The 14662-nt window shown below is 41.2% G+C and overlaps 2 protein-coding genes across 2 annotated transcripts; both read right to left on the reverse strand.

The window, feature by feature from the left end:
• Positions 1-5707: 5707 nt before the first annotated feature.
• On the reverse strand, positions 5708-7857 carry CBG25772 (the record flags this gene model as incomplete). The annotated part of the gene is made up of 2 exons (XM_045243140.1): positions 5708-5889; positions 7836-7857. The coding sequence occupies 2 exons, from the start codon at positions 7855-7857 to the stop codon at positions 5708-5710; spliced, it is 204 nt and encodes a 67-aa protein (XP_045098592.1).
• Positions 7858-9964: 2107 nt separating this feature from the next.
• On the reverse strand, positions 9965-12298 carry Cbr-lin-42.2 (the record flags this gene model as incomplete). Its single annotated transcript, XM_045243141.1, has 6 exons — positions 9965-10258; positions 10588-10750; positions 11273-11362; positions 11671-11885; positions 11996-12145; positions 12263-12298. The coding sequence occupies 6 exons, from the start codon at positions 12296-12298 to the stop codon at positions 9965-9967; spliced, it is 948 nt and encodes a 315-aa protein (XP_045093361.1).
• Between the last annotated feature and the right edge of the window lie 2364 nt (positions 12299-14662).

Below are 14662 nucleotides of genomic sequence, written 5' to 3' on the forward strand. Positions count from 1 at the left end.
TTGTTGTTGTCTTTATATCTCTCTTAGAAACATCTCATAATCTATGTTAGGCCCATCCGACGACCAAGGAAGTCACCTTTGAACCACGTAACGTTCGTAGACGGAGCTTCGGTTCCCCTACACCCGACCACTAGTTCAAGGAAGTTGATGAGGTTGTTGTTGTCTTTATATCTCTCTTAGAAACATCTCATAATCTATGTTAGGCCCATCCGACGACCAAGGAAGTCACCTTTGAACCACGTAACGTTCGTAGACGGAGCTTCGGTTCCCCTATACCCGACCACTAGTTCAAGGAAGTTGATGAGGTTGTTGTTGTCTTTATATCTCTCTTAGAAACATCTCATAATCTATGTTAGGCCCATCCGACGACCAAGGAAGTCACCTTTGAACCACGTAACGTTCGTAGACGGAGCTTCGGTTCCCCTACACCCGACCACTAGTTCAAGGTAGTTGATGAGGTTGTTGTTGTCTTTATATCTCTCTTAGAAACATCTCATAATCTATGTTAGGCCCATCCGACGACCAAGGAAGTCACCTTTGAACCACGTAACGTTCGTAGACGGAGCTTCGGTTCCCCTATACCCGACCACTAGTTCAAGGAAGTTGATGAGGTTGTTGTTGTCTTTATATCTCTCTTAGAAACATCTCATAATCTATGTTAGGCCCATCCGACGACCAAGGAAGTCACCTTTGAACCACGTAACGTTCGTAGACGGAGCTTCGGTTCCCCTACACCCGACCACTAGTTCAAGGAAGTTGATGAGGTTGTTGTTGTCTTTATATCTCTCTTAGAAACATCTCATAATCTATGTTAGGCCCATCCGACGACCAAGGAAGTCACCTTTGAACCACGTAACGTTCGTAGACGGAGCTTCGGTTCCCCTACACCCGACCACTAGTTCAAGGAAGTTGATGAGGTTGTTGTTGTTTTTATACCTCTCTTAGAAACATCTCATAATCTATGTTAGGTCCATCCGACGACCAAGGAAGTCACCTTTGAACCACGTAACGTTCGTAGACGGAGCTTCGGTTCCCCTACACCCGACCACTAGTTCAAGGAAGTTGATGAGGTTGTTGTTGTCTTTATATCTCTCTTAGAAACATCTCATAATCTATGTTAGGCCCATCCGACGACCAAGGAAGTCACCTTTGAACCACGTAACGTTCGTAGACGGAGCTTCGGTTCCCCTACACCCGACCACTAGTTCAAGGTAGTTGATGAGGTTGTTGTTGTTTTTATACCTCTCTTAGAAACATCTCATAATCTATGTTAGGCCCATCCGACGACCAAGGAAGTCACCTTTGAACCACGTAACGTTCGTAGACGGAGCTTCGGTTCCCCTACACCCGACCACTAGTTCAAGGAAGTTGATGAGGTTGTTGTTGTCTTTATATCTCTCTTAGAAACATCTCATAATCTATGTTAGGCCCATCCGACGACCAAGGAAGTCACCTTTGAACCACGTAACGTTCGTAGACGGAGCTTCGGTTCCCCTACACCCGACCACTATTTCAAGGAAGTTGATGAGGTTGTTGTTGTCTTTATACCTCTCTTAGACACATCTCATAATCTATGTTAGGCCCATCCGATGACCAAGGAAGTCACCTTTGAACCACGTAACGTTCGTAGACGGAGCTTCGGTTCCCCTACACCCGACCACTAGTTCAAGGAAGTTGATGAGGTTGTTGTTGTCTTTATATCTCTCTTAGAAACATCTCATAATCTATGTTTGGCCCATCCGACGACCAAGGAAGTCACCTTTGAACCACGTAACGTTCGTAGACGGAGCTTCGGTTCCCCTACACCCGACCACTAGTTCAAGGAAGTTGATGAGGTTGTTGTTGTCTTTATATCTCTCTTAGAAACATCTCATAATCTATGTTAGGCCCATCCGACGACCAAGGAAGTCACCTTTGAACCACGTAACGTTCGTAGACGGAGCTTCGGTTCCCCTACACCCGACCACTATTTCAAGGAAGTTGATGAGGTTGTTGTTGTTTTTATACCTCTCTTAGACACATCTCATAATCTATGTTAGGCCCATCCGATGACCAAGGAAGTCACCTTTGAACCACGTAACGTTCGTAGACGGAGCTTCGGTTCCCCTACACCCGACCACTAGTTCAAGGAAGTTGATGAGGTTGTTGTTGTCTTTATATCTCTCTTAGAAACATCTCATAATCTATGTTTGGCCCATCCGACGACCAAGGAAGTCACCTTTGAACCACGTAACGTTCGTAGACGGAGCTTCGGTTCCCCTACACCCGACCACTATTTCAAGGAAGTTGATGAGGTTGTTGTTGTGTTTATATCTCTCTTAGAAACATCTCATAATCTATGTTAGGCCCATCCGATGACCAAGGAAGTCACCTTTGAACCACGTAACGTTCGTAGACGGAGCTTCGGTTCCCCTACACCCGACCACTAGTTCAAGGAAGTTGATGAGGTTGTTGTTGTGTTTATATCTCTCTTAGAAACATCTCATAATCTATGTTAGGCCCATCCGATGACCAAGGAAGTCACCTTTGAACCACGTAACGTTCGTAGACGGAGCTTCGGTTCCCCTACACCCGACCACTATTTCAAGGAAGTTGATGAGGTTGTTGTTGTCTTTATATCTCTCTTAGAAACATCTCATAATCTATGTTAGGCCCATCCGATGACCAAGGAAGTCACCTTTGAACCACGTAACGTTCGTAGACGGAGCTTCGGTTCCCCTACACCCGACCACTAGTTCAAGGAAGTTGATGAGGTTGTTGTTGTCTTTATATCTCTCTTAGAAACATCTCATAATCTATGTTAGGCCCATCCGATGACCAAGGAAGTCACCTTTGAACCACGTAACGTTCGTAGACGGAGCTTCGGTTCCCCTACACCCGACCACTAGTTCAAGGAAGTTGATGAGGTTGTTGTTGTCTTTATATCTCTCTTAGAAACATCTCATAATCTATGTTAGGCCCATCCGACGACCAAGGAAGTCACCTTTGAACCACGTAACGTTCGTAGACGGAGCTTCGGTTCCCCTACACCCGACCACTAGTTCAAGGAAGTTGATGAGGTTGTTGTTGTCTTTATATCTCTCTTAGAAACATCTCATAATCTATGTTAGGCCCATCCGACGACCAAGGAAGTCACCTTTGAACCACGTAACGTTCGTAGACGGAGCTTCGGTTCCCCTACACCCGACCACTAGTTCAAGGAAGTTGATGAGGTTGTTGTTGTCTTTATATCTCTCTTAGAAACATCTCATAATCTATGTTAGGCCCATCCGACGACCAAGGAAGTCACCTTTGAACCACGTAACGTTCGTAGACGGAGCTTCGGTTCCCCTACACCCGACCACTAGTTCAAGGAAGTTGATGAGGTTGTTGTTGTCTTTATATCTCTCTTAGAAACATCTCATAATCTATGTTAGGCCCATCCGATGACCAAGGAAGTCACCTTTGAACCACGTAACGTTCGTAGACGGAGCTTCGGTTCCCCTACACCCGACCACTAGTTCAAGGAAGTTGATGAGGTTGTTGTTGTCTTTATATCTCTCTTAGAAACATCTCATAATCTATGTTAGGCCCATCCGACGACCAAGGAAGTCACCTTTGAACCACGTAACGTTCGTAGACGGAGCTTCGGTTCCCCTACACCCGACCACTAGTTCAAGGAAGTTGATGAGGTTGTTGTTGTCTTTATATCTCTCTTAGAAACATCTCATAATCTATGTTAGGCCCATCCGACGACCAAGGAAGTCACCTTTGAACCACGTAACGTTCGTAGATGGAGCTTCGGTTCCCCTACACCCGACCACTAGTTCAAGGAAGTTGATGAGGTTGTTGTTGTGTTTATATCTCTCTTAGAAACATCTCATAATCTATGTTAGGCCCATCCGATGACCAAGGAAGTCACCTTTGAACCACGTAACGTTCGTAGACGGAGCTTCGGTTCCCCTACACCCGACCACTAGTTCAAGGTAGTTGATGAGGTTGTTGTTGTCTTTATATCTCTCTTAGAAACATCTCATAATCTATGTTAGGCCCATCCGACGACCAAGGAAGTCACCTTTGAACCACGTAACGTTCGTAGACGGAGCTCAATCAAAAAAATGCCATCCACAAGAGTCTTCTGAAGGAACGGTTAGCGGATTATCAAATTAACAACAGTTTTAAGAAGTTCAAACTGGAAATTGATGAGTCGTGTCATGTCTACTGAAAGCAGTTTAATCCAAAGTAGGTTTGGCTTGACTAGAGTTTTGAATTGGCTGCGATCGGCTTATTTTAAGAGGGAGACAAATCAGAAAGCAGTCTAATCAATATTGCCACAGAATACCAAAAATATATTTTTCAGGACCATCACGACTTCTTCGCTCACGATACACTTGTCGGTCCACTCTTCCTTACAATTAGTGGCCAGGCTTAGAAGATTCCCTCTGCTGACGTCTCAAACGTCATTCTTCGCTCTCATCCGCCCGTATGACAGAAGTACTCTACGAGGAAATCACCAGGACAGGAGTTGGTTATGAATTACGATGAGCAAATTCTAACGAATATGAATAAATTTGGAATTGTCTGTCAGAAAGGAGGACAGACCACCGAGGAGCAATTATTTGGAAATCCACAAGGAAGTCCAGCGTCCGCAGAGTTTTTAAAAACTTCATTAGTCCGCAGTCGTCTATCCGATAATGAAGTCCTGATCGAAGACGGAACGGCGGATATCAATCGAGACCTCTCGAAGCAAAACGAAACCAATCGAAGATGATGTTCCATCGAAGTCATGGAGCTTTCCTCTTCAATCATGTCCATTTCTCATATTGCTTTTATCATTTATAATTTAATCGTAATAAATATTTCAATCTCGCGAGGTCTCCAACCCCTATAGATGGGGTTCGACCTGAAATATGTTGTTGTTTTTTTCAGAGAATACCTTTAACACTCTAATAGAATCCTACCGAAACCATCAACATTCAGCTCAACTACCTCCTTTCCTGTATAAAATATCAAAAAGTGATTAACTGACAAAATGTTTGCCATAATATCAGCAACATTTGATCAGTTGATCACTTTCTGATATCATCTACAAGAAATAAGATACGTTGGCTTGAAGTTGATGTGGTTTTTTTGATGGCGCTCTGTTAGATTTTTCCGGTATGCTTTGTTATTTCCGAGTGCTCCAGGAGATTGAGAAATCATTTTCAGCATTCACAAGAATTTCAGTTCTTTGTTCAATATCAAGCTGTAGCACAAAGTTTCAGACTTGAATCTTTTTTTTAAGTCAAAATTTTGTTTCAGAAATTTCATAACGTCTCTTATTGAAGCCATAACTTTGTTCAAATGAGAGATATTGACCTGAAATATTGGGGAATAGCTTGAAATTGAACGTAAAATATTTTTATAACGAAACACCAAAAATTTTTTGAGATTTTTGAAAAAAAAATGCTTTAACTTTTTTGCAAAAATACAAAAAAACTAAAATTTTGTGATTTTTACAGATAAATTGTGAAAAATTGATAGAACTCAAACAGAAGAAATAAAAAATGCATACCGAATTTGATCTACCATAAAGAGGTTTGAAAACAACTTTTAGTGGTAGATCAAATTTAGTATTGCTTTTTATATTTCTTATTATTTTTCTTCTGTGAGAATTCTATCTTTTTTTTCACCATTCGAGGTCGAATCTTTTCTTATAAATTCTAGAAAAAAGCAATGGGCTGAGGGTCTAGTCGGTCAGTGTTCTACGGTTCACTGGAAGGCAGCATCTCTGGAACAGGGCACGCCACTCTTGCGTTTGCGTCATCAGATAAGTAATTAGGGGGCATAAACAACAAATGTAAGTCAAAAGAGCGTCCTTCTTAGTTATTTGTTGGAAAACCCAATTTGCCTTCTTTTGAGCTCGATTCCCTAAAGCAGTACAGTATCTCTCGGCAATGACAAAAAGTCTGCGAACGACGAACTTTCTCGCGAATTTCCAAACAATTGATCCTCGGTGGTCCTCTGATGGGCGGGCGGCCAGCGCGGCGGAGTACGAAGAACGATGTTGAAGGCGTCAGCAGAGGAGATCGTGAGCGAAGAAGTCCTGGTGTTCCTGGAAAATGTTTTTTGGTTTTTTCTTGGAATTCGGTTTTGGCTTGATTACAGGGTTGTTTATAATTACCCGCACAAATCAATAGGGTAAATCTTTAGACATAAGTATGTTGGAAGCACCGAAAATTGGAACATGTGTAACTCTTTATTTTATACAAGTTTTCTGAACTTCCCAGACCGTTTCCTCTAGTCTAGTTGTTGTTATAATTGTTCAAAGATGTACGGCGTAATCTTTCTTTCACGCCGCTGTTTTCCGATTCAAATTGATGTAACTCCATGTCATACTTCATGATTTCACTGAAATTTTGTCAGAAGAAAGACACATACAAGTATTGTTTTCACACAAAGTTCCATTTTGGTTGGATACATCTATTGTCGGATTAAAAAAAGTGACACCTGTGAATTTGAAAACTTTCGCGTTTTTTGATCTACGTTTCTAAGACAAAAAATCAAGCTTAGCTTTTTTTTCGATCAAAAAAATGTTTGTCACTTTTTTGATATTTTTTGTTAAGAAAACGTTTGACGTTCAATTTGAGGTACCCGTTTCAGATATTAGATCGAAATCTCTTCTCGATACGAAGTTATGGACAAAAGCCTGAAACCGAATTTTGGCTTAAGTATAGGCTTAGAAAAATCCTTAATAACTTTGTTCAAATAAGAGATTTGGACTTGAAATTTTGGGACGTAACTTGAAATTGAATGTGGAACGTTTCTATGACAAAAAATCAAAAAAAAATTTTTTTGGATTTCGAAAAAAATGCCTTATGTAAGACTTAGCTTTTTTTTTCGATCAAAAAATGTTTGTCACTTTTTTGATATTTTTTGTTAAGAAAACGTTTGACATTCAATTTTAGGTACCGGATTCAAATATCAGATCGAGATCTCTTCTCGATACGAAGTTATGGACAAAAGCCTGAAACCGAATTTTGGCTTAAGTATAGGCTTAGAAAAATCCTTAATAACTTTGTTCAAATAAGAGATTTGGACTTGAAATTTTGGGACGTAACTTGAAATTGAATGTGGAACGTTTCTAAGACAAAAAATCAAAAAAAAATTTTTTTTTGGGATTTCGAAAAAAATGCCTTATGTAAGACTTAGCTTTTTTCGATCAAAAAAAAATTTAATTAAAAATGAACACTGCAATCGACTAAAAGCATACATTCCAGCCGTTAGATCAATTTAGCTCAAAAATCGGGAAAATTGCTAATTTGATTATTCTATTTACTAATTTGATTATTCTCGTATTTGTCTGAAGTTTTTATAGATGATTTTAAAAGGCTTGGTCCTGACATTCATGTATTTTCAGCCACTCAATATCACATCTTAAGTTTTTATACGCCGGCAAAGTTGATATGAAAAGACAGATGAGCGGCGTGCATTCAAAAGCTTAAGTTGTTACTGATCACAGTACGAGTCCCTGGGTGATTGAAATATTTTCAAGATAGGGAAAATAATAGAAGCTCAGCTAAAAATTGATCAATTAATTTGAAACTTGGCCAGTTTACTGAGTCCAGAACAACGCTGAACTCAAACTTTGTGGTTGTACAAAACTTTTGTGCCGGTAATTATGAGCCATTCTATAAAGCGCCTATTTCAAATCTGTCTGGCTCTCAAAACAAGCCAATAGCGGTTAAACGGACACAACCAAAAATTTCCACCTACATTTTGCATAAACTGCTTGCTGTAGACATGGCACGACTCATATGTTTCCAGTTTGAACTTCTCGCTACTGTTGAATGGATTTCTGGCCTTATATTCCTGGCCAAACTGATATTCGATGAACATTCCGATGGGTGAGAGCTGGCACCGTCCATTCGGAATCCGCTGACTGGAAGCACGATCCGATTATATGGACTAACGTGGTTGAGCATCTTTAATCAAAGGGTTATTGTATTTCTTTTAGTGAAGCAAAAATAGAAGACTAACTTTTTTTAGTCAGTCAAATCGTTAAATTGAGTCTAGTGCGAATTCCAAAAATTCTACAGAAAAGAGAGGAATTCGCTAGAAGGAAAGCAAAAAAAGGAGAGAAAATAGGAAAATGCTGATGATCTACAATGGATTTTAATTGGTAGATCAAATGGTCCCCGCCCAGAAGAAACTACAAAAAATTGTCAAAACGGCGGCCAAAAATCAACGGAAAATGCGTTTTTGTTTAAATTATTCCCCTGTACTGTGAAGAAGGCGTTTTGGAATCTGACAATTGGACACCTAGGCTAACTTTTTCCACTTTTTTACCTCGAATCCCTAAAGCGGTACAGCGTCTCCCAACAATGACAAAATTTCCGAACAATTGCTCTTTGGTGTTGTCCTCCTGCCCATTTATCGGTCGTTCACACTTCTGGAAAAAGAAAACGAAAATAAATTTAGTGGACTAATTCAATATTTTAGTGATTACCTATCGGTGCTCTGTACTCCTTTCTGATAGACAACTCCAAATTTTTACGTATTTGTCAGAAGGTGCTCATCGAACTTCATAAACGACTCCTGCCCGCTGCGGAGAGCACTACCGTACGGGCGGCTGACGAGCGGTCGGCGAGCGCGGCGGCTGAGAGCAAGGAAAAATCGACAAGGGGATCGCGAGCGAAGAAGGCTTGGTGCTCCTGGAAAATGTTTTTTTGGTTTTATTTTTGGAAAATAATTTTAGCTTGGTTAGAACTGGCTCTTAAAACAAGTCAAACCTAAATTTGGCATAAACTGCTTTTTGTAGACATGACACGATCATCCAGAGAAGCAATTTTTTTGGCGGGAAGCACGATATGGGGATATGGAGCAACGTCGTTGAGCATCTGAAATTTGAAGTTTACTGTATTTCTTGTAGTGGAATAAAAATAGCAGACAAGTCGTTTTTAGTTAATCAAATTGTTAAATTGAATTGTGCGATAATGAAAATGATCTACAATGAAATAATTGGTAGATCAAACGAGACCCGCCCCGAATTGGAAAAAAATTATTGAGATTCAAGAAAACCTTTCAAATCAAACAAAACATCAATCAATAGGTCTCCAAATACAGGTGTCTTTTGTCCAACAGAGCGCAGTTGCTACATATTTTCATGTTTCAAGTATGTGTGAAAAACATTTAGAAAATGGAAATTTTGAGGCTTTAATTTTCAGCAGTTTGTGAATTTCAGATGTTTCCGATTTAACTTTTAATGTTTTTTTTCCGAAAAATTTTGAAATTTCAAATATTTTACCAGATATCCATAAGTCAGACAGAGATACAATTTTCAAAATGTATTAAAATTAGAAGTCACCAATAATTTATATATAGTAATATACACTCAACACACATACAATTTTGAAATTGGAAAAGAAAGAAAAAGAGTCTCGAATCAATTTTGGCTGTGGGCAGTTGGGGCGTTTTAGGCGGAAAAGGGGGGGGGGGAAGGGGGCGGGGCGAAAATGAGAATCTATGGAAAAAATTTTTGCAAATTTGCAAATTTCAAAAGAAACGGCAGGAAACGGTGTGGGAAAAATCATTGCACATAATCGGATTTTTTTGGAAGAATGGGATGGAAAAAAAATGGGCGGGGCTTGTTGGGGGGAAATGGGGGACGAGAACTCCCATGCACTGGGATGTTCCAGAAAAAGTTGATTTCAGAAATTTCAGAAAAATTGGAAAACTCCTATATGATAGTTTAGGAAAATTTCAGGAACAACTTTTTCTATTTGAAAAATACCAAAATGAAAGACTGGTAAAAAACTAGACGTTTTTTGGGAGGGGGTCGGGTAGTGAGAAGACAAAAAATGGGAAATGGGAAAAAAAGGTGTCGATGCACCGGTGATCGAGAGCGATTTGAAAGACATCCGGGTAGCTTTTAAAAGACCAATAAGAAGAAGAAAACAAAAAAAATAGAAGGAAAACAAAAAGAGAGTAAGCCTAAACAAAAAAATCAATTCTGAGTATCCCGTAGCATTAAGAGAGACGATGAGGATGAGGTTTTGGGGAAAGTGGGCGGCGAATTGGTGCTCGACGTTGGGGATGCTCCGCCTGTCGACGTGGCACCACGTGGCATCAGAAGACGTTGAACGAGTGGAGGAGGCGTTGAGGCACCACCATCAATCGATAACCTCATCGGAGTCGAGAATTTCGAGCCGGAGATCGGGTAAACTGTGCTGTTTTCTACGTCGGACTTGGTGTTGGTAGATTTTTGGTCCGTTGGATCGTCGAGTGGTGTGTAGGTGATCTGGAATGAATGAGAAATGAGGAGCTGGTTGAAAACCTGGACTAGAAGCCCCCCCCCCCCGACTTCAAAGTTTGAGCTCAATTATCTCAGCTCCTGTGAAAGATATCAAAACCTTGTCAACTGATAAATTGTTTATCATAATATCATAAACATTTTATCAGTTGACCACTTCTTGATATCTTATATAGGAATCGAGATAAATGAGCTCGAAGTCAAAAGCTAGGGGTCCCATTATTTTAAATTTTGAATAATTTGGTACTAAAAGCACATTTTTAGGAGCTGTCAATTCCAATTTATGCATAATTTGAACTTTTGAAATTTCTACTAACCTGATAATTCTTTCCTGGTGGTGGTGGTGGATTCGGCGCCATCGATCTATAGTTTTGATGTTGGTTGTTCGTGGCGGACCAGTGGATCGGCGTTGGTCCGGATGGTCGGAGCTGTTTGGCTGGTGGTGAGCTCGGCACGTCATCGGCTAGTCGTTTCAGGCGTCTGAAAAATTTCTAGGTTGTTATTGCTGCTTTTCGAGGGATTCTACATGAACCCTGTGACCTTTTTGTTTCAAAAAATGTTGCAGAAAAAGAAAAGTATTCTCTCTAATTACTCCCCCCATGTTTGGGGGAGAAATTGACATTGAGAAAAAGTAGTCAAAGCTTTTTGTTCTTTTATGTGTCTCTCTATTTGTGTAAAAATTACTACGAAACAATACCCCCTCCCCCTTCTTCAGAAGACCGCAAGAAGAAGAAGCACGTCTCTTCTTTCGACTGTTTCTTGTTGTTTAACAAGCTTTGTCTGGGGGGACAGGGACAGTAGTGACTGGTTTTCAGCCTCGAGAACGCTGACCAAATTTTTTTATAGAAGCAGAAGCCTTCAGAAGAAGAAGAAGAAACAGACAATGGGGTATTGTTCCCGAAGGTCAAAGGGGCTTCTGCTTCTTCTTCTTCATGACAAAGAGAAAAGAGAATGGTAGCATGATGTGATGGGAGTTTGCCCTAATCTTGCCCAAGCTCTTACCTGCACCACGTGTCCTTGTACTCATCCTCGAATCGTTTCGTGTGAAGACTCAACGCTTCTCGTGTCAATTGAGCTTGTGGTGGGTACTTCCTGGAATAAAAAAGTTTATTTTTTTCGTCACCAACAAGATACGACTATGTTTTTGTTGTTGTTTATCCTTGGTCCCCGCCTGTGCCGGCGAACGAACGTTCTCTCGGAGGTAGATAATGCGTTTGTTTTGACACAGTTACCACTCTCCGAGAAGAGAGGCAAGAAGGGGGGGGGCGGCTGGTGGTACCCCCCAAAAGTGTTTACCACCCATCCCTAGAGTTGAAGGACCACCCAGGTTTTCTAGATCATCTCCAAAAAGGCCATGTTCCACATTTTTTTTAATTTCAAAATTCAAAAAAAAAACTCACTTCTCATCGAACGGCTCGTCCTGCTTGGCTGGGCTTTCCGGTCGAGATTGAGACTTCAGAAGGCGGTGCACGTTTTCCAGACAGTTGATCTGAGTGTAGCTCAGTGGTGGGTCCGGTGAGGTCGTTGCTGGAACACTAGCAGCTTTTCTCATCTGGGCCGTTGCGACTACGGCGGCCTGGGCGGCCTGAGCGGCGGCGGCGGCAGCTGCAGCGACCTGGAATACGGTAGGATTGAGATTGAGGGATAAGAATGTTCTGAGGGATATAGACTTTTTATCTTACTAGGCTAGGTTTTTTTTCAAATTTTCAAAAAAAAAATCTATACCTTCTGTTGTTGCTGAACGGTAGAATTGACAACAAGGTGTTCGACAAGTTTGTCGATGTAGACACCCAAATCTGTGGATCCGGCTGCTAACTGGAAGAGTTGGTGCTGCTCCTTCAAGGATTGATGGTGACGGGAGGTGGATGGGACTGGCTGAAAAGTCAAAAAATTAGATTTAGAACTATTTACGTTCTAGATTTTTTTCTCAAACTCTAGACCTTCTAGACCTTTGATCACAATTAATTCAAATAAATAATTGATTCTAGTTACCTCGGCCAGATCATAAAGGTATGTTAGAATGTCCATGATGTTTAGGAAGGTTTAGGTATCAACAATTAGTAGAAATGATGGTCAAGAAAAGACGCAACTGGTATATTGTTGTTGGGGGTATGTCTGATGGCAAGATGTGAGAATAATGGGAGAGGGGGCGGCACTGTCTTGTATAGGGGGCCGCACAGACAGGTACGGGAACCCACCCAGAGGGATCTAGAGGTCGCACGCGGTTAAACAAGTCAGGGACCGCGACACACAACTGGACACAACAGGATACGCAGGAGGTGAAAGTGCAACTGGCACGGTTCCGATGGTGTTATAAGGTGGTCGCGGGGATGGGTGATAAGTGGAGACCGAGACACACGCACTCACTTTGGGCCCTGCCTACTATTATCAACAACGAGGACCACTGTGTATACTACTGCTACCGGGTGGGCACCACGAAGTGTTCAATATGGTGCACCTTTAAACAGTTCATGTTTGTTTTTTTCGGGGCGAAGTTTGAGTGTGACGCAACTTTTCGAGGACGGCAAAGATGAGGAAGTGGAAATATAAGGCACATGGGTCTAGGGGGTTTTGAGGTGGGAAAATCTTGTCTAGGGGTTATCTGGGTTGGATCGAAAAAGTTTCTAGAAGCCAAAAAATTGAGGAACTCTCAAACCAAAACTTTAAAATAGGGTGAAATGTCTAAATTTTTAACTCCGGTACAATTCAGAAAATTCAAATTTAGACCTTTTACCCTTTATTCTAACTTTTGGCTATTTTCCCGGTATTTTGAACTAAGCATTTTTCATTCTAGCGTTAAATTCTCAATTTAGACTACCGTACTTCCTCTAATGAGACGCCGAGCCGAACCTTCAACTTTGAGCTCAATTATCTCGGTCCCTATAAAAGATATAAAAAATCTGTCAACTGATGAAATATAGGTGATAATATGATAAACATTTTTTTAGTTGACAACTTTTTTATATCTTTCACAGGAAATATATATAGGTTCAAAGTTGGCGACTTGGATAGGCTTCTATACGGTATTCTTAATTTGGGTCCTAATTCTCAATTTAGGTCATATAGGTTAAATAAAAGTATTTTTTCACAACACAACACAAATTTCGACTTATCCTTTGATAACATTCCCAAATGAGAGGTATACTGTAGCCAGATCCATCCACACTTTTTCTTTTCTTTTCCAATTTCAATTTTAGCAGAGAATGAGGTAGCAGATTAGTATTATTAGTGCGTGTGAGGAATTTTCAAGATTTTGCTTTTTAGTCGAGATACGGTATGGACGAAGAATAAATAGAGATAGACATACTTTGGTGGCGATGCTCCATAGGATAGGGTTATAGGAATAGGGATGGGACCACCCGGGCACTAGAAGCCTGAAGGCTAAAGCCAAAAAGCCTAAAGCCCAGATGGTCAGTGGATGGTCAAGGAGCCTACTCCTCCATCATCGCAACACAGACCTTCCTACTCCGCTTCTTCTTTCGCATTTCAGAACCGAGAGACGCAGACATACGCGGCAGCTAGCCGCGACCAGCCGCGGACAGGCCGCGGTGGCGCCCGTGCCCTTTTTACGCGCGGCGGCTGGCACTAGAGGGTCGAGAGAAACGAGAGTCAGCGCGGGGGTTACTACTTTAAAGAAGAAGAGACGCTTGCGTGTGTGTGTCCTTTTTCGTTGCTGCCTGCATTTTCATGCACTCTTCCCAAAGGAAAGATGCACTCTGTCCCGGCACGGCGCCGTGCCGGCCGCCGTGAGGTCGGGGATAGCCTCCACGGTGTCAGAGGCCGAAATATGACGTCTTACTGGTCAGAAACGCGGAGTTATCAAGCGTAGGCTGTGCCAGGGGAGTTAGGGTTAAAAGTGCAACGGAGCATGAATGCTAATTATGGAGAGCAAGAGTTCTAATGATCAGTAGGAAGCTGACCGTTCCAGCTCAATTATCTCAATTCCCATAAGAGATATCAAAAGTCTGTAAACTAGAAAAACGTGTATCATAATATCAGGAGCGTTTTATCAGTTTACGCATTTTTGATATCTTTCACAGAAATCGAGATAATTGAGCTCAAAGTTACGGTTAGACGGGGTTTCTATTCGAGCGAATACGGTATATTAAACTGCCCTTTTTTCTATTGGACAGCTGAAGACACAGATGGTCCACCAGACAATTAAATGTTTAAAAAAATCCCAAAAAAATCTGTTTGTCCGGATGTCCAAACTTTATTTTCTTTTGCAAAAACCTAGGGGTTAAAAAAGGACTATACCTCATTCTCCTGGTTGAAAAAACCTAGCAAAAACATTCTTAATATCAAAAATTGAATTGAAGTTTCCTTATCACTGATATCCTTATATACCTGTAATTAGGGGATGTGTATCCTTTTAAAAGTGCATCAATCCCC

The sequence above is a fragment of the Caenorhabditis briggsae genome (assembly GCF_000004555.2).
Source record: "Caenorhabditis briggsae complete genome, chrII, whole genome shotgun sequence".
In the NCBI taxonomy this organism is placed as follows: domain Eukaryota; kingdom Metazoa; phylum Nematoda; class Chromadorea; order Rhabditida; family Rhabditidae; genus Caenorhabditis; species Caenorhabditis briggsae.